This window comes from Castor canadensis, chromosome 15 (assembly GCF_047511655.1).
Source record: "Castor canadensis chromosome 15, mCasCan1.hap1v2, whole genome shotgun sequence".
Classification (NCBI taxonomy): domain Eukaryota; kingdom Metazoa; phylum Chordata; class Mammalia; order Rodentia; family Castoridae; genus Castor; species Castor canadensis.
Genome location: NC_133400.1, coordinates 99,480,735 through 99,501,060, shown reverse-complemented (window position 1 = coordinate 99,501,060; position 20,326 = coordinate 99,480,735). Strand labels below are relative to the sequence as shown.

At 50.3% G+C, this 20,326-nt stretch overlaps 1 protein-coding gene across 2 annotated transcripts in view; it reads left to right on the top strand.

Annotated features, from left to right (window-relative positions):
• Slc35f3 (solute carrier family 35 member F3) overlaps positions 1–20,326 on the top strand; it is a 273,940-nt gene that overhangs the window by 190,093 nt on the left and 63,521 nt on the right. For both annotated transcript variants that reach the window (XM_074056852.1, XM_020153764.2), the window contains one exon: positions 13,550–13,874. In XM_074056852.1, the coding sequence (XP_073912953.1) occupies positions 13,550–13,874 (325 nt within the window). The remainder of the gene's footprint in view (positions 1–13,549; positions 13,875–20,326) is intronic.

The window sequence follows — 20,326 nt, the reverse complement described above, 5'->3', positions numbered from 1 at the left end:
GGTTGCCTTGAGGGACTGAAAATGAGGATGTCTTTCCCCACCCCCCATGACATCACACAGACATGGCTTTCCCACAGGCCTTCCCACGGGTTTGGTTTATTAACCAGCATTTCCACATGCATGTCTGCGGCTAACAGCAAAGGGTGCTAAAGTAAGAATTGCACGGTTAAGAATCAGGACTGGACTTGGCCTCTTAAACCATGTGACTTGTGTAAACCATGGACCCTGGGCCTCAGTTTCTTCAACTGTAAAGGAGAAGTACCAACCTACCTCTGCAAACTGTTGGGAATGAAAGAAGTGAGTGGTCATCTCCAGCACTTGCCTAGCATACAGCAGGTGCATAATAAATAGCTAGCCAATTCTCCAGTCACAGAGAGTCTGGGTGGTTCAGCAAACTTTGCTGTTCTCAAAGAGGACGGTGTCTGGAAGCACCTGCTGAGTTGCAGCAAGATGGAAAGCCCCAGTGCTTCATGGGATGGTTACATGTGTGTCAGCCCAAGTCTGCAGGTGAGAGCCTGATACACCTGCCTTTGTATGCCTTGGCTCAGAAAAGCTCTCTCTGCCTGCCTTTTCTTCTTGGTGTTTTTGTTAAGTTTGGATTTTGGTCTATTTTTCTAAAACCACGTGCATCTGTGTGCTTGATCTGGAAGGGTCGAATCACTTTGCTTTGCCTCGACTGCACCGAGCAAGGTGGTCTCTGTCCTGTGGCTGTTTGTGTGTGAATGGCAGACAGGCTACAGGGGTGGATTGCAGTGAGAAAGGACTATTTATTAGTGTGTGGAGTGTGTCCTTGGAGGGGAGGCATAGAGCATATAAACCCAAAATAGAAAATGCAATGCTTGGTTGAACTCAAACACAGGAAGATGGGCAAAGTGACTTCACTGTCTGTACTCTGTGTCCTGTGACAGTTTAGCAAGGCCTTGGAAATGCAGAAAGGAACAGTGTTACCTTCTTTATCTCAAGGAAATTTCAGTCCAGTGGGAAGGAGACGTACAGACAGATGAATGATCAAATAAAAGGTAGAAAGTTCTTTCACAGAGCTGAGAATAAAGTGTCACAGGGAAGCTGGAAATTAAGCAATGTGAGCTGAGGGGTTGTTCTGGAGAAGAAGGCTGCCTGAAGAGGGGGCCTTCCCAGGAGGAGGCCTTCTGAGGTGAAGGTGTTACCACTGAGGCTGAGGGTGTGAGAAAATGAGTCAGGCTCAGAGGGAAAGAGAGGCTATTTCAGACAGAGGCAGCCCAGCCAGGAAGCATGAAGAGGGGCTAGGCCTCCGATTTGGGTTGAGGCTGAACGAGTGGCTCCTGGTCAGCCCGATGCTGCTGTAGTCTAGCAGCATGTCATGTTTTCATACCGTTTTCCTGGCTTTCCCATCCAAAGCAGACACGGACTGTCGATCCACAGCGCATCTCTAGTAAAGGAGCATATACCAGAATCATCTATGTTCACAATTAGCTAATTTATGTTCAATAAAATTACATTCAATGGGAATTAATAGTTGAGAACAGTACAGCGAATTCCCCCAAAAGGCCGGCAGTACACAGGCTGAAGGAGAAAGCCTTGGAGTTAGGCGTAGAACCCAGGTGGCTGAGTGATTTGGACCAGTGGTTGAAGGTCTGTAGGATCCTTTCTTTTTTTTGAGAATAGGGGTGGCGATACCTCATTGGTAAAAATGAACATGAGTTTTCTAATGGATGCCTACCATGGCGCTGGTACCGAGCTGTGCAAGATTGTTCAGTTGTCTCTGATTCTCCCTAAGCCAGAGTAAGCATTGCTATCCCTGGCTTTTTAAAAATGAGGACACAGGCTCAGAGAATCATGGTCAAGCTCATGGAGTCAGAAAACGAGGGGCCTGGTGTCAAAGCCACATCTACCCAGCTCCAAATGGCAAAGACCTTCTCACAGCTGCATTGCCTTTGAGGAGGAAGAACGGTACCAGCTCAAGGCACTTTGTGAGTGCTCAGTGTTTGCTCCCTGAGGCCCCCTCTGCCATGTAGCTCAGTGGCTTGGACCCCACCAGAATTCATAGGAGCCTCAGATGTTGGTGATATTCTTAGTGCCTTTGCTCCTGGGGAGTCAGACAGCCTCGGCTGCCCCCAAGAAAGTCTGGCTAACTTATCTCTGTCACTAGGATAAGGCTTATCCTGCAATGCCCAGTGTCTGAAGTGTGGCAGCTTCAAGAAGGATTTGACACAGGGTTCCCACAGCATTTCCCTGGGTGGGGAGTCCCTGAAACTTCAGTGGCAAAAGTCATTTATATGTTGATCAAATCTAGTACCTAATACATCCAAGAGAATGGACCCAAGAAGTACAATACAATCCTGGATCTCATTCTGATTCCAAACCAGGGAAAGGTCAGAAACGCACATGAGACAAGATTGCCTTTGGAACAGAATTTCTTTAATTCTATGGAAGATGTATTAAATAAATGAGGTGTTTCAACGGAGGGTGAGCTCACCTCTGGCTGGGACCCAAATGGCCACGAGGCTGCAGTCTGGCCACCATTACATTCCTTTGCCAAAATGACATAATCTTACAGGATTTTTCCCTGCAAAGCCTCAGTGTGGCCACAGAATTCTTCTTGGGATCCTGCTCCTCACCGGGCTCCAGGCAGTATCACACATGCATTGGGATGGCCTTTCCTGGGAGCGGGGTCAGGGTGGCATGGAGGAAGATGTAGCCTTTGCTCTCGGCTGTCACAGGCGGGAGGTAAGAGGATGGCCCTGCTGGGAGTGGGAGTCCCCACAGACAGGTGCAGAGATAGGAAAAGGCAATGCTATCCCTGGACACCTGTAAGCAGCTGCTGGGGCCAGAACTTAGGTTAACTGGAGATGCGATGAGGGACGCAGGAGGTAAGGGAGGATGCCAGGAAGACTCTGGGCATCCTGGATTCTGGACTCCAGCAGAAAGGGGAGCCAGAGAAGGGAAGAAAGACCTCAGAATCTGAGAAAAAAGTCAGTTGTGCATAGCGGCAGTGTCCAGATTAACTCATGAGCTCTGTTTCATCCATGGCTTTATTTTTTGTTTTGTGATACTGGAATTTGAACTCAGGAACTCATGACTCTGAGGCATAATCTCCCTCACCTCACTCACCCTTTTTTGCTTTAGGCTATTTTTAAAGTAGGGTCTCATGCTTTTGCATGATCCTCCTACCTATGCCTTCTGCATAGCTGAGAGCAGAGGCACACATTACCGCTCCCAGCTTGTTAATTAAGATGGGATCTTGATAACTTTTTGTTCAGGCTGATCTTGAACCACATCCGTCCTGATCTCCACCTCCTGAGTAGCTGGGATTAAAGATGTGAGCCACAGTACCCAACCAGCCACAATAAGTATTTCTTTTCTTATTTTGGTGGTGGTACTGGAGTTTGAACTCAGAGCCTCACTTGAGCCACAACACTAGCCCCATAATACGTATTTCTTGACAAAGGATTTAGGGTTGAAAAGGTTGGAGAACTCCTGATGTAAAGGATCTAGTAGAAACAAGAAGACATACTTTGAGGCTACTGCAGCCATTCAAGCATAGGCTCCTGGGCTTAGCTGTGGAGGTGACATTTGCTTCCTGCTTGCTGTGAGCCCTTGCCCTAGGCTGTTGGATTGAGTCCCCACAATGGGAACTTGCTCTGTAAGATGGCTGCCACCCAGTACACCCAAGTCCTAACCATTTCCATGCTCTACAGTGAGGATGAGGACAGGATAGAGAAATATCAGCAGGTACAGTGACAGTGTAGGTCAGAGGATGGGGAAGGGAGCAGATGTCAAAGAGACAAAGATTCAGCTGAATGCCTGGGGGTTTTATACCATTAGCAGTAACAGCAAAGGAAGCAGGGACACCATCTGTGGGGAAGAGACAAGGTCAACTTCAGACTAGTTGAGTCTGAGGTCTCAGCAGAGTCTGCAGATGCAGGTGTATAGCAGGTAAAGATCACGGAAAAAGAGGACAGATCGGGGGATTGGGGAATGAATGGGCAAGCCCAGAATCCTGGAGGCCAGGCATGTTTGGGAGCTACGGGAGGCAGAGAGAAGTCCTAATGGCCAGGCCAGAGGACCAGATAAAATGGCACCATGGAAACCAAAGGAAGGAAACTGAGGGAGAGCATCTGCCAAGAGAGGGTAGGCTTGCAGAAATGATTTTAAGTGGGTGCTGGTCTGTGAGTCACATTCCAGGGGGTGAGTTTTCTAGTGGGGACTTGTAAGGGGCTTGGTTGCCAATGGCATGGAATGGACGGTGTGCATTAAGGGGAAGAGACCATCTTTTAAGAGCGAGCTGAGCAGTTCTGTAAACCACAAGGACATTGGTTCCAGAACAGGTCTGAGGTTGCCCAACAGCAAGGTGACTGATGTAGCAGTGGCCGGGAGGAGCTGAGACGCATGGAAAGAAAACTCGGGGCAAGAGAAGGGTGCAGTGAGCCTTGAAAGGAGCAGGGAAGGTGATGGGCACAGACACCACGTGCCTATGCGGAGGAGGGAAGCCAAGGATCTGCCTGTGCTGGAGACTTTGATCTTTGCAATGTAGGAAGTGGAACCGTCTACTGAAAGTGATGGATGGGGCTTGAAGGCTTGAAGAGGTGGGAAAGGGTTCAGAAAATCTCTGTCAGGAGAGCCAAGAAAAGGTTTAATTCTTAAAAGCCTTTTTGGCAAGGGATACTTTCCCACTGGTAAAGACGTCTTATAGCTCGGGGGAGGGGTCTAGAAGGAAGAAGGGTGGGTGAGGTGTGGGGATACCAGCCTCCTTTTCTGCTTGCCCAGTCGCTAATTAATACATCCGACGAGTCGCCCATGCGTCTTGGAGCCCGGCCTTCTCTTTCTGCAAAGAAGGGCTCTTTCAGCAGGAATATTCTCTGAGTTTATTTAGTAACTCACTCATTGGCTGAGATTGGTTTAGCTGATTAAAGCCCTCACTAGCCCTAGTCAGAGAGCAGACTTCTGAGGAACTGAGACCCCTGGTGTGCACGAGCGTGTGCAGGCGTGCACATGTGTGCATGTGCGTGCAGACACATGCGCCTTGGTGGAGCTTTGACAACTGAACAGGGAATGTAAAATCAGACACTAGCATGCATCTTGTTCCATGAACCTTCAGCTACAGGAAGCTACTAAGCACAATGTAGGACCCCGGATGATGAGGCAGCACAAAAAGACCGGAGGGAGAAGCTGTGTGGCTTGCGTGCTCTGCCTGGGGCAGGCCCAGTGTTTTTGTGTTAAAACCTCAGTGCCCAGGATGAGCTCAGCCGTGTCACCTGAGCTGATGTAGGAGATTAAGCCTGGGAGGTCATGTTCGAACCACAAGACCCGCCCCACTTCAGTCCTTGGCCAAGCAGGTTCAGTCCTGCCTTACTGATGCCCTGGCAGTACCTTCTGGAAACAGCATTTTTTCTTCAAGTAAATTGTGAAGTAGCTCGTCCTGTCAGCTTGGTTTTGCCCTATTCTGTTTGTTTTCATCTGATTCTCCACCCTGCTAAAATCAGAGGAACAGAGGTGTCATGTCACCCAGCCTGACAGCCACCCTGCCACTGCCATGCTGAATCAGTGGGCTGGGGCTTCTTCCTGCAGATTTGGTTTTTCCTGGAGTGGCAGTCCTGCATGTGATCCGCCCTCTTGTAAAATCACAGTTGCCCTGAGAGTTCCAATAGCCTAAACTCGGTCCTCAGGGAAGTCAAGGGATCTCGAGATGTTAGCTGGTGTTTGTCTGAAGGTCACTGGCAGCCCCAAACCCTTACCAGGTCTGAGCTGCTGAGTGCCTGCTGTATACTCACAGGCATGATGAACACAGTGGCGTTGCAGGAGCCACACAGGCTGTGACTAGCAGGGCCTGCGGATTAAAACTGATCCCCTGCACCTCACACGCTGCAGGGCAAGCACGGACACTCGCTCCCTTCCTAGAGCAGACGGCTCTTCTCCAAGGCCAGTCTTACTTAGAGCTCTCTGCACTACTCAGCCTCTCTCAAGCCGTGGCTGTGATTCCAGGGGTGTCTTGAGTCCACGGCATGAGGTGTTGTCACTGGGGTAATTGGGGAGTTACTTGGAGACCTCTGAGGCAATGGGGTGGTGTGATGTGCCCATGTGGTCTGCTCCTGGGTGGGTGGAGATAGCAGGAACGTGGGCTGTACAGAGATGCTTCACCACTCTCAGACTGCTGCAGGTTGAACTCCCAGTCAATCCTAGAGAGGCCTCCACCACCCACCCCAACCCCCAAACAGCCCCCACTCACTTCCCAGCTCTCTATTCTGCCCAGGGAAACAGTTTCCAGTGCAAGATACTAAGTTCATAGCCAGGCTCCAGTGGCTCACTAGCTACTTGGGAGGAGGAGATTGGAGGTTCAAGACCAGCCTAGGCAAAAAATGTTCTCAAGACCCCATCTCAATCAATAAAAGCTGGGCATGGTGGTGCGCTCTGTAGTTCCAGCAGCAGAAGCGTAAATAGGAGGATGGAGGTCCAAGCTGACCTGGGCATAAACTTGGGACCCTATTTGAAAAATAAAAAAGGGGGAAAAAAAGTACAAGGGCGTAAGAATGTGGCTCAAGTGGTAGAGCACCTGCCTAGCAATTATAAGGCCCTGAGTTTAAACCCTAGTGCCACTGGAAAAACAAAAAGCCTCAATTTCATTTTTTAAATGGCTTCACAGCGGCCATGTTTTCCCCTATCTCTGCCCTGGCCCCAAGAATCACAGCACAAACAATTCACAAGAGGCAAACTATTGCGAGATTTCATCCAATATTTCTGACCCAGTGCAGTTATTTCTCCTCCTAAAAGGCCACCAAATAAATGCTGTGTGGTGTGCGGCTCGTCACCCACCTCCTCTGCGGTGCCAGCTCTGGGTCTGTGCCTCGCACCCTCACAGGCACAGCACACTGTGCACAGTGCCGCCCGTGCACTTGTCTGTCCAGCCGTACTGCAGACCGGGGAGCCAACAGCTGGTTTTTGCTCTTCCGGTTCTGGAGGCTGGCGAATTCGGTGTGCGAGGAGGGCTCCCCTGAGGACCACCTTCTGGTGCAGCCTCACCTGGCCTCTTTACTGATTGTGTGCGTGTGAACGCAGAGTGGGTGAGTCCTCTGGTGTTTCTTTTTTTTTTTTTTGGCAGTGGTGAAATTTGAACTCAGGGCATCCTACCATTTGAGCCATGCCCCAGCTCTCTTTGCTTTACATTATTTTTCAGACAGGGTCTTGTACTTTTTTTTGCCCAGGCACACCTCTGAGCAAAATCCTCCGACCGATACCTCCCACATAACTAGATCTCAGGGGTCCGCCATCATACCTTCTGGTTTAAGATGGGTCTCATTGACTTTTTGCTCTATCTGGCCTCAAACCTTGACCCTCCAGATCTCTGCCTCCGTCGTAGCCGGCTGTTTCTTCTTGTAAGAATGGTAAACCTGTCAGATTAGAACCCCACCCCATGACTTCACTTAACCCTAATTGCTTGTGTAGAGGCCCTGTCTCCAAATATAACCTACTGAGGAATTTCCAATTCCTATGAATTGGAAAAGAACACAGTCATTTTATCCTAACACCCTGGTTCCAAGAGAATAAATCCTAGCCCAAAGTCACACACACACACACACACGTTCTTCTAAGTTAAAACCTGAGATCTGTGCTCTGCAAATCTTTCAGATCGAAGTGTTCAGCACCACAGCTGTAATCAAGTTCAAAGGTCAAAAACAGACCGCTGTCTGCCCTCAGTGATTCTTTGGAGTCGTATAGACTGGGTTGGAGTTTCATCCTAGCCACTCTCTGACCTGCAAACTTAAGACAGAAACCCTCAGAGCCTCAGTTGTCCAGAGGGCAGAGAAGTGATCATGCTGGCTGCCACCATCATAATGGGGACAAAGAGATACAGGACATCTCCTGGCAGAGAGCGGTGTGCGTACCGGCTGTTTAAGCATCTCTTGTCCTTTACTTCCCTTGCCCTCCCCTCTCAGTTGTCCATGGACTCCAGTCTTTCCCTCGGAGCAAGGCTAGTCAGGAACATGGCATCGACCCTGGGGCTGTGCATGAAAGTGGCAGCATTTTCTGACCCAAAGTCCAGGAATCCACATAGATGGTCTGGAAGGGGCAGGTGGGTGGGGAGATGTGACATGATGACTGCTTTGGGACATCCAGGGCGTGTAACGGCCTGATACATGTGACAGCCCCATCTGCAAGTCTCCTTCTTCCCTTTCTTCCACACCACTGCTAAAATCAGAAAAATAGTCACGTAGAAATTCATTGAGCAAGTATTTAATGAGAGAGGAGATAAACACTACCCACAGTGCATTTGAGGAGGACAAGTTCCATTTGCAAACAGTCATAATCAGACTCCCTCTCCAGGCTCCTCACTTTGTAAGTCATTTAGCTTGGTGGCCAGGCCCTGAGCTGATGCATGTGTCCGTGGCCAATGAACAGGAAATTGTTCCAGGAAGAGGGGAATGGACTTCACTTCCTGAGCAACTCTCCACTGTGTCCTGGTTGGCTGGAATTGTAGGACTTTACCCTGTAAGATGTGGTCACTCTAAACATTGCTACTCAAACCAGTCTCTACTGGGAAAGGCTGCGTCCTTCCCTGGCCTGGTGCCCCAAATGAGGTGGTCAATAAAGATTTGCGAATGAATGACCTAAAAGTTAATCAGCCTACCCAAGAGAATTATAAACATATATATCCACACAAAGACTTGGATGTGAGTGTTCATAGCGGCATTATTCACTGTCGTCCCAGCGAAGCAATCCCTGTGTCTAGACAGACCGTGGTATATCCATACACTGGAATACTATTCAGCCATGAAAAGCATGAACTTCTGACATATGTTCCAAAATGGATGAACCCCAAACATGCTATGCTAATAAAAAGAATATGTGAAAGTCTCACTATTGAGATGAAATGTCCAGGATGAGAAAATTTCATAGAGTCAGAGAACAGATTCGTGGACTTCTGGAGTTGAGTGGGGGAACAGGAAGTGATTGTATATGGACACAAGGACTTGTTTAGGGTGATGGAAGCATTCTAATTCTCTGTAGGGGACATGGCTTCACAATTCTGTAAATTTACTAAAAGTCACCAACCCGAACTGTACACTTAAGATGACTAAATTTTATGATATGAGAACTATACTTCAGTACAGCAATGTCACAGGTCTGACAGATGTCCCCGTCAGCTGAGAAGTCTCTCATCAGTTATCTGTGCAGTGACATCTGCTTTGGGCCATGCCAGCCAGTGGTGTCCCTGACACCGGCTCTGAGCCCCTTTCCCTAAGGGCCAGACACCCCCTGGAGACTTCCATAGAGAGAATCAAGGGAGCTTGACAGAGCTCTCAGTTCTCTCAGAAGTGTCCAAAGCCATTTCATGGAACATAGGGAGCGAGCCTGTGAGTCTCCGGCCAAGCTGCCTTCTCACTGTAGAAATGTAGAAAGAACACAAAGCACCCAGTCATCATTTTCCCACGGGACAAAGGACCTGCCTTGATGCTTGAATGGGAATGGGCTGGCAGCCAAGCAGGACCCCAACTCACCCCTGTGACCTACAGCTCCCTTCTGCTGAGCAAACCCTCCCTGTGGGAGCGTACAAATGCTGCTTGACCACAGTGTGAGTTCTCGTAGGAGATGACTGTGCGGGAGGTAGGACTGGCGCGCAGTGTCGGGAGCCTGACAACCTTTAAAACTCTGAGACAGAGTTTAGGATGATGCTGGAACACAGGTGTTGCTACTCTCACTGTGCATGGAGTATCCACTGTGTGCAAGAGAACACACACACATGCACACACACACACACACACACACACACACACACCTTCCTCCAAAGCCCTTAAGGGAAGCACTGCCACCAGCCACCAACCCTGCAGCATTTCTAGGTGGGCTAAGTAGCACAGATCATTGAAGGTGACATTGCTACAAGGAGATGCACCTGCCGGCCCAACCATTGGGCCAGAGGATGGGACCACTTAGCACCACTCCCCAAACTCCTAGCTATGGTACAAGAATAGCATTTAAGGTACACAAAGAGGGTTGGTAGCAAGAAGGGTGTGGAGAGCAAGGGTGACAGTGACATTTACGTAGTACTTCCAGGAGTCGGATGGGACATGGCAGGAGACTGATACAGTATTGATTTCTTCAAGGCTCTGCCTCTTCCAAATCTAATGAAGGAGTGAAATCCGACACAGGCATGGCTTACCCTGCTGTTTAGGAGGTGTGACATCAACAAATGTTTCCTGCACTGGAAGAAGATTTGAAAGGTTTTGGAGCCATACTCTGTAGTCCCTTCTCTCTGGAGCCCATTTGAGCATGAGTTGGACAGTTCCCTGAAATGACCTGGTGTAGGATGTGTTTTCTGCATTTCAAATGGGGGAGGGCAAAAGCACCTGCCACCTAAATTCTGCTGTGCTGCTCCCCACTTAGTACTTTCAGCCTTTGGGTACACTTCCCTAGGGAAGTACGTGTACTCTGGTCCCTTCGGCAGGCTGGACGTCTCTCCTGCTGCATGACTGCAGTGCCCTGGGCAGATCACATGACTTCTTGACCTGGGACCTCACTCCTCCTGTCACTTAGCACCTGTCTATCCTGGAAGCCCCAGCTTCTGCCTGCTCTGATTCTTTCCTGTAGCACCCTAACACACACTGGCCATGCAACCGTCAGACTCTCCAGCAGAGTAGCTGTCAAAATCTCCCCCCTTGAACCAAGTGTTCTTCAGTTCTTCTGTAGGCTCTTGAACGGCAACCTGCTTTACATGAGGTCCCAGGCCACCCAAGCAATGTGTCCCAGCAGTGCCCTGGCCAGTTGAAATGTATCTAGGGTCCATTATTGGGCACAGCCTCCCTGGGAGCATGACAAAGTCCGTGCATGATGTACAAGGGATGAAAACACCATGCAGCCCCAATTTTGCTGTGTGAGTAGGTTGTGTGTCTACGTGTGGCAGGGGCACGGACCTGTCGAGAACTCTATGTGTGTGTGCACGTGCACTGCACACACAAAACAAATGCAGCAGCACATCTGCAGTGGGAGCTCTTGGTGCTCAGACGATTATAACCTCCTTTTTCTTTTTGCTTCTCAGTGCTTTTGAAACAGTTCTGGAGAATATCTTCCATCTTCGTGTGGTAGGAGGTATTACGAATGAGTGAGGCAATGAAAATGAAACCAATACGATGATTACTGTAAGAGACTTGACCCAGTGAAATGGGGGGTTTGCAATGAGTTAGGTGTGCTTGTCTGTTACCATGGATGGGTCTCTTCCAGTGCTCCCAAAGTGTGTTCCGGGGCACACTAGTCCCTCACCACAATTAAATAACATAGCAAGCACGTGTTCTATCGCAGCCTCTTAAAAACACAGCGTCTGCTAGCCCTGAATTTCTACAGCAAGAGAACCTGGCAGTTCTATCTAGTGTTTCCCAAACTTACTCAGCCATGGTACCCTTTGTTAATTATAATGTCTGTTACCTGCATTGCACTTTGGAAACCATGTTTTTATCTCATACGTTGTTATTTTTAAATAATAGCACCCTAGTTTTGAGTGTCTTTGTTTCATTTTTGTGTTGTTGGTGAGAGGGTCTAGAGAGCTTCAAAGTTAGAAAGTGTTTAAATCCGGAGGCACCGAAATGTTTTAGCAATACACAATTTCGTGATCTGGTGGTTTTCTTCTTTATGGTAAAAGCTAAGCAGGAGTATCGCCTGGTTCCCGGCATCTGCAATGCCTTCCTTCCTCTAACGGAAACAGTAAGCAGGGAAGGAAGCGGGCTTGGAGCCCGAATCACGCAGCTCCTCCGTGCCCACCCTGAATTGAGAGTTCTCACCACAAAGCTGCGTTTCAGTCCTGCGTGGACGCTGCCTTCGCCTCGGTGCCACCTTTTCAGATGAGTGCATAGCAGTGATGGGAGAGGGAGCAGTCTCCCGAACCCCGCCCCAGACACCCAGTTACCCCAGTAATGAGGGCGACGGAGGTTAAGCAGAGCTGGCAGGTGATCAGCACTCGCTCTGAATCAGGAGCGCTTCTGTCTGGAACTGAATTCGCCTGGCGCTGGGATTTCACTGTGAGCCTTGGGGAAGGGGGGGGAACAAAGCCGGGGACTCTGTCCTCCTCTGGATCCTCCTGCATTTCTTCTCCCCACTCTGCAGCCCAGGTGGGGACAGACAAGGGTCAGAAACTCAGAGGGGAGCAAACTCTTGGTTTCCAGAGGCTTTCCCACGGGGACACATACACACTTGACAAGTAAGGAGGACCTGGCATGTCAATAAGCCAGGTCGTGAAGCTCAAAAGCTGTGGCTTTCTCTTTTTTTTTTTATTCTTTTCGTGAGACAAGGTCTTGGTAAATAGTGGAGGCTGGCTTCAACCTTGAGCTCTTCTTCCCTTAGCCTCCTCAGTGCTGATATTACAGTTGTGATCCACCACACCTGGCAAAGGGATGGTTTTATATGGCTCCCTGTCTAGTGTAATGCTTAGGTTGATCTTTGGCTAAGACGGATACAACAGATAGGTTGATGGTCAGTGATAAGATTAGCTATCAGGCCACTTCCAGTCAGGATTTGTGTCGTAGAATTATAGTGTTTCAGAAAGCGTGCACAATTTGGTTTCTGGTTATTAAAGTTATCTAAATGACTTTTGCGTTTAAACAGCGCACAGAGTGCGCTCTGCACTCGGGAGTAGTTTAGCACACATTCCCGGCTCTCCTACAGTGAATACAGCCTGTGGCTCCCATTCAGCACAGCAAAGGCAACTCACGCCCCATGGAAATCTACATCTGTCCCTGGTCACATGGACACGGCTTCGTTCCTGTTTAAATTTCCAGCTGACTGGAGCACACACAATCATGAATAAAAAGCAAACAGTGGAAAATAACTCCTTTCACCTTCTCACGGTCTGAGGGAACACGGACGGTGAGCAGGGCTCTGAGCTGCAGCCTGGTTTTCTGAAGTGACACAGCTCTCTAATGGAGTGTCTGTGTCTGCAGCCATTCCCACACCAGCTGCCAGAGGTTGTGGTTTTTAAGTAAAGCTTCGAAGTGGGGCTGGAAGCCATCGCAGGAAGCCAGTTACAGCAGATGGAACAGGACAGGGACGTCTGTTCTGCTGAACATGCAGTATGAGATGAGAATCTGAGTGTCCTGTGCCAGTCAGTGACCAGCAGGGAGGAGCTCCTGTCAGGGCTCTGAACCTTTTAGAGCTCAAGGTCTGGGGTCCCCTGGGCAGGAATCCTCAGCTCCCAGTGCTGCCCAGCAAAAATGTATGTGAGCAGGCCTAAGTAGGAGGAAGACAATTTCAGCCGCCTTCTGTATTCTAGAGAAAAGTTTCCCAAAGTGACACACTGGAGATCACCTGTTGAAACCAGCTTCCGATTCAGGGTCCTGGGGTGGGGCCTGAGGCTCTGTGTTTCCAAGAGGCCCCCAGGGTTGGAGTGGTGCTGATGCAGTGTGGGGTCTGGCCAGGTGCAGACCACACCTGAAGGACCTAGGTTGCCAGGGTTGGAGCCCGGGGAGGATGCAGTTTCCTATGGCCAGCAGTCCAGGACGCTGTCCTGCCCCTAGGTGACTGCCTGTGCTGGGCTGGTGGAGGGGACAGTGCCCAGGTCTGCAGGCCCAGCTAACACCCTTCTCTTCCCCAGGGGAGGAGCGCCCCCGGGAGCCCCCGGGCCCGGCGGAGGCCCAGGCGCCGGCCGGGGCGGAGGCCGGTGGGAGGACGAGCCGGCGCCGCTGGACCTGCTCTCGGGCCCAGATCAAGAAGACCTGCTGGAGCGTGGCTGTCGTGCTGTGCGTGTGTGCCTCCTGGGCCGGCTCCACGCAACTGGCCAAGCTGACCTTCAAGAAGTTCGACGCGCCCTTCACCCTGACCTGGTTTGCCACCAACTGGAACTTTTTATTCTTTCCGTTGTACTACGCGGGGCACATGTGCAAGTCCACCGAGAAGCAGTCTGTGAAGCAAAGATACAGGTAGGGCCTCCTGGATGGCCGGTGCTCACCTGCGGCTGCTCCCGAGGCAGGCGCTGGGTGAGCTGGCAGCCTGAGTGCACCTGTTGTCTCATGGCGTCAGAATCGGGATCCCTCCAGCCTGTGTGGTGGTGCTTGCTGTCACCATCCTCAGCCTCTTGGCTCTAGAAGCTTGTGTCTTTGAGGCAGGTTGCAGGTGTTGGAGAACCCTGTAACTCAGGTGAGGAGCCTCCAGGACCAGGAGTCTCTGGAACCAGGTGGCAGGGCAGTTGCCTCCAGCTTCTTCCCCTCCTTCTTTCCCTTTCTAATTGCTAAGACATTTTCTCCATGGTGTACATGGTTGCCTGGGTCTGTGTGTGGTGTCTGCTCATAGAGAATGACATCCCTTCCAAAATGAGGCCACAAACACTGACCTCAACCTCCACCTCAATAGGCAGCAGGTCTCCCCCAACTCTAGTGGGGTCACAGTGTCAGCAATGACCAGGTGCTCATCTGTGCCAACGGTGCACCTCATGGTTGTTCCCCTCCACCGCCATGGAGACCCCTGTGGCTTGCATCATGGGATGCTCCAAATTTGTTTTAGCCAAAAACCCAAGAAAGACTGCTGGCCAGTGTCACTGTAGGCTCTAGAGTGTTTTGTCAGCCCCAGAGGTGGTGCTCCACTCTTCAGAACTACCTTCTTCCCCACCTCACTGCACCCCCCCCAACACATGCCCCCACCGACCATGTGTCACACCTCAGCCCGGTTCTGAAGTTGCCCTTAAAAGTCACAAGATAACTAAGAGCATGACAAGGTCCAGGGAGGAAGAGATTTGGGCATGGGGTTCTAGACAGGGGCCTGGATTTCTCTTGGGAATCTTCCACTGGCCCCGATGGAGCTAGAGGTGGAGCTAGGCGTCATTTGTTAGTGTTCAGGTGGAGTTGACCAAGCTGCCTTCAAGATCAATTGTAAAGCAGGACATGGAGCTGGGAGCCCATGCCCCGGGTGTCCTCACTGCTAACTTAAGCCAGTGGCTTACGAGCCAGCCAGAAATGGCTAAGGAGGCACTTAACACGCCACTTCTGAATAGCAGCCAAAATGGAGGAAGGAAATAGATGTAGGAACCATGATAGGGCCCAAGATGTCCCCAAAGGCAGGAGTGAAATAATGGCCTGCTTTGAGTTACAGAGAAAAGCAAATATTCAGGAAAGAATGTGGACAGTTCAATGGCCCTAAGTGTACTTAAGTTATAATTAGAAGTTTGCCTTTCTTTAACTGACTCCAGCAAAGAGCCAAAAGTGAAATATGTGCCTTACTTTACTGGGAAAGAGCCAGGCGTGATGATACACACCTGTAATCCCAGCTTCTTGGGAATCCAAGGTAAGAGGATCAGGGTTTGAGGTCAGCACAGGCAAAGTTAGTGAGAAATCTTATCTAAAAAACAAAAAGTGAAAGGGTTGGAGGTGTGGCTCAAGTGGTAAGAGTTCTTGCCTATCAACCGGCAGGCCCTGAGTTCAATTCCCAGTACCAACTTCTCCTACTGAGAAAGGCTACAAAATGGTCAAAGTAGGCAAAATGAGAGGGGTTAGTTATACATAAAAGGCCACAAACATCTTGATTTCATCCTGTTGTCTTCCTATAAAACACATCCAGCAAGAATCAAGAAAGAATTCCTCCAATGGCCTTGTTAAATTGAGGATGATGTAGGAGGAAAGATCTAACTTGGTTGTGAAGTTGGTTAAAACCTCGCCCAACTTCTACCACAAAGCTTAACCCCACCTCTTCATAAAAATCTTCCTGGCTGTAAGCCGTGTCCGTCCTGTGGCTGAGCAGGGTGTCTATTCTCCCAGCCCGTTACTGGGTGTTCCATGGAGCCATGCACTCCACCCGAGGGGTGAAGAGAGAGGCTCCCTGAGAGAGGGGAGAAAAAGGCTTTAACATCCCAGACCTTCCTGGAGCAATCACGACTCTGTCACAGCTCAGATGGGGAGTACTTTAAACAGACTAGCATTCCCAGAATGGAGGAAAAACAAAATCACATCTTTCATCTTTGTGCTTTTATCAAAATGAATGCCAGAGAGAGAGCTTTCCAGGCCACTGAGCTGGGTCTCTTGGCTGGAAGCCTTAGGGAGCCAGGGGACAGGAGGCAAGGAGAGAATGCTGCCCAGAGAGGGAGGCTATACCAGTAAGGCAGCTGTCCAGGGGTTATCAGGAAACAGTGAGGTGACATTTGTTTTCTCGCCTTCCCTGTGAACTGAATGCATATGGCACAGCACAGAGCTCCTTGGGCTGCAGCCCCCAGTGAGTTGTGGGTCTTGTCACAGGCCATGGGGTTGGAGGGTCTGGGTTTTCTGACTGCTGTTCCCCTGAGGAGTGATCAGGCACTCTGGAGTTGCTGGCCACAGGCCCTGCTGTGACTATAAAGGTTGTTTTAGGGTTGTTGCCTCTCAACTGCAGGTTTTTTAAAATACTGCTGATCTGACCAAATGTAAGAATCAGAACTCACCTGGCCACATAGCACTGCGGAACTGCTCAGTGTCCAAATCCTGGTTTGCCGCTTGCCAAGGGAGGCTCTCGTGGATATGTCATCTGAGCTCTGGAGCCTCAGATGCTTGTTTGTGAAGGGATGGTTCATGCACCATCTTGCACAAAAGATGACCATGTGATTACATGAAGCATGGGGATGACAGTGCCCTGTGCCACCCGAATGCAAGGCAGAGCCTGCATGTGAGCCCCCCCCATGGTGACATGGAGGAGGAAGTCTGCGTCGTGCTCACCAGCTGCCTGGTGGTGGCCTTTTTAAACTGCAGGGAGCTGGCCAGTGCTAAGGTGCCTTGTTGGTGTCAGCCTAGAGGAAATCTGCTGACAGCCCAGCATCCTGTACCCTGGGCCAGGCTTCTTACGGCCAGGACAGCAGTTGAGAATTAAAGTCTGAGGGAGCCAACCTCAGCCCAACCAGCCTGGGATGTCAGCCCTTGCCTTGGGGGCTTCCCAGCTGCACGGTAGGGGGTCCCTCCCTCCCCCCAAATGATGAGCACCCCACTGTGTCTTCCCTATTTCTGGGTGGAAGCTAGGATTGCCCCAGTAAGATGGCCATAGGACACCCTGAGGAAGCAGCTGTGCCCAGAACTCAGCAAGGGCTCCAGCCAAGAGGAACCACAGTTTCCCGCACAGCTACGCACTGGGCAGGTGCAGGTGCACAGGGAATGGTGGAGGAAGCCCTTTCAGGTCCCCAGCCTGGAGACACTGTGGAGGGGAGGTGCAACAACACATAGCATCCCAGTCCCTCTGACCCTGGGAAAAGAAGACAGCTTCTCAGACTCAAGAGGCTACCGTAGTCAGCTGAAACCAAACCAGAGTGGATCGGGGACATTTGCAGTCTTGTCAGAAGGCCTCCCAGGAATTCCTAGCATAGTGACCTGCTTTCAAAAGCAACTGCTAAGACCTTCTGCTATCATTCAACTGCCAAAAATAGCGAAGGGCACACAGATGTTCTCCCCTACCTTTGTAGATCCAGGCTTCTGAAAGCTAGCCATTGATTCTGTCCAGACACTCTGAACCTCACCAAGAAAGGGACAGGACAGTTTGGAATCCTTGTATCTTGCATCCCCAAGGGTCCAGTGTGTCCATCTATCTGCATGCATTGCCACAGAAACCATACTGGGTCTGTAGCAGCCACTCAATGACTGTCAGAGTCCAGGGAGCTGAATGGAGCAGTTGCCGCCTAAAGGTTTGTTTTTTCTGAAAATGGTTACTGTGCATCTTCTCTGGGCGAGGCACTGGGGGTGCAGAGATAAATGGTCCCTGTCCTCAAGGAGCCCAAAAACCTGGTAAGGGACTTAGCCAAACAAGGTGGGATGCATGCATAGGCCAGGGCAGAGAAGCCTGGGTGCACATGTCCTAGAACAGAGAGGAAAGGTTTCTAAGAGGAGTGAGCCTGGACAGGCAGATGGCTGGCTCAGTGCTGAAGGAAGAAGTCAAGGACATTCTGGGCAAGGGGGGAGCAGGAGGTGCCTGGGGTGAGGTAAAAACAGACCCTGACAAGCCTCCACACCATACAGAGGCAGTTTGGTTCTAGCATGAATGGTGGCAGTAGAACCCCAGGGACAGTCAAGTTGAATTTTTAGAAATGTGGCTCCTACATGTCTGTGGAGAATAGGAAAGAACCAGCTGCAGGTCCATCCAGTTCTCTAAATGCCCCCTCGATGTCTGTGTGCCCAGGGCAGTGTGGGTGACATAGGTGTTGTTCTTGACCTCATGGGGCTCACTACCGAGTAAGAGAGAGGCCCACAGAAAAGCGGAGTGGAACATGAGAAGAGGAGGGCTATATCTTGGGGCAGGCTGGCTTGGCTCTGTGAGGACAGAGTACAGGGGATCTTAGGGTTCTGTGGTCGGATGGAGGCCTGGAAGGGGAGGGCGTTGGCTGCAGGGCCTAGGGGTTGGGGCGTTATTCCCTAGGCGATGGGAGCTCCAAGCTTTTGAGTAGAGACTCGATATAATCAGAGCTGCCTTCAAAAGCAGGACTTGTGGAGGTTGTTACATAACTGGTTACAGCGTATGTGCTCCTTCCACAGAGGAGGTGGGATGACTGTCAGGTGTCTGGTTGGCGGGGGGATGCCTGGTTTTTGAGTAGCAGCAAGAATTCCTAGTACAAATCTGGAAGTTTTGGTCTCTTGCTTTGCACTGGCAACCTCCACTTCAGCCTATGACAAACTCTTGTGTCAGTGAAAATCACTTCTAGCAACATATTCACTAAACTCTGGCATTGTGAAGACAGGCCGTCAGGGCACCAGAGGACATGACGTTACAGGGCTGGAGGAGTAGCTCAAGTGGTAGAGCACCTGCTTTGCAAGCACAAAGCCCTGAGTTCAAACCCCAGCCTCCCCCAAAAAAATTAATGGAAAAGATGTTATAAACATTCTTGGAACCCAGTGGGCAGCACTGCCCTCTGACCCCAGGAGTCTGGTGGCAGAGGTCCGACCTGCCTGTCTTCAAGTGGGATCCAAGAGCCTTATTCAAGCCACCAGTTCAGAGAGCCCAGGGATGGAAGAAGGGGCAAAATATCCCATGCTGGGACCCCTTGCTGCTACCCTTCTTCCTGGCAGTCTGCTTTCTAAGAGCCATCAACACAGAAAGTGACAAGTTGCATCTGGACCACTTGCAGTTAGTGTCTTAGTTGTTTGTTTATTTTTGTAACTGATTGAGAAGAAATGGGCAAACTACCTGGGGACTGAAGTCTGTGATTGGGTCTGTGTCTTCATCTTGATGCTGATGGCAGTTATATATCTTCATGTCAGGAGGCTTTGATCAGCCTTGCTGCTGAGGGAAAATACCCCCAACAAACAAGCATGTACACACACACACACACACACACACACACACACACACATGCATGAAGGTAGCCAAATGGGCAGTAGATGTCTGGGGCCACCACTGTGAACACATAGTCAGTAAGCCACGTCTAAGTAAGGAGTGGCAAAAAGCCCCAGTGTCAGCAAAGGAGGTGGGGTTGCTGCGTGGGCATGGGTTGTCTCCACCTGTTTTAAGATGATGCTTGAACCACTCAAGAACCCATCCGTGCAAAAGCAAAACAAAACACTGTCCATGTGTCCTGCCGTTCTCCCGCACATACGTACACCACTCCCACCAGTCTGCAGCCTCTTCCTTTCCATCCTCAGTTTATGGTCCCTAGGTTAGCTGGTTTCCCCTCCAGCTTTTCCCCACACCCCACCTTATCTCACAAACAGCTGCTGGCTTCACCCCAGTGAACTTGAGCGGCTGCTGAACACCCCACAGACAATTCCAGAGTGTTGTGTTGCACAGGCGATTCATAGCCCTGCAGTGGGGCAAGTCAGAAACTATGCACTCGCTCCCAGTCTCCTCCCTCCTTCCTGGCTATGTCAGTCACTGTTAATCCTTGAACAGATAACAGGGATTTGGCCTTGAAGTTCAGCAGTTTAAGAAACCGATCTGTTTTAACCTTATACTTTCATAGCCTGTCTAATTCAGCTGTGGTAATGTTATTTTGCAAAATGCACTGACATTTTGCAAAGGGTCAGCTCCAGTGCTTGTGAGTGTATTTTGGCATAGGGTTGAAGAATGGTAGCCAGTCAAATAACTGCCCTCTCAGATTAATTATGGCTGTTGAGTCGGGGCAGGGGAAGGGTCAAGAAACCCCAGGATGGAATTATCAGCAAGCGATTTGGTGGCATTTTTAGATAGAGTGCCAAGGTCCCTGTGGACGTGTGAAATATCAGCATAACAGAGACTTGAAAGGTGAAGAGTCAGAAAGTCCAGCTTCCCCGAGGAGGCAACCTGTCCTCAGTGGGGCCTGAGGTGCCATCAGCATGTGGGTACACCTAATGGTGAGGAGAGCTTGTGCATGCACCATACAAAAGGCACAGAGAATCACTGCGTGTGTGTACAGGTTTGCAGGATGTGACAAAAAAGCTGAGGCCCTGCCTGGTCTCAGTTG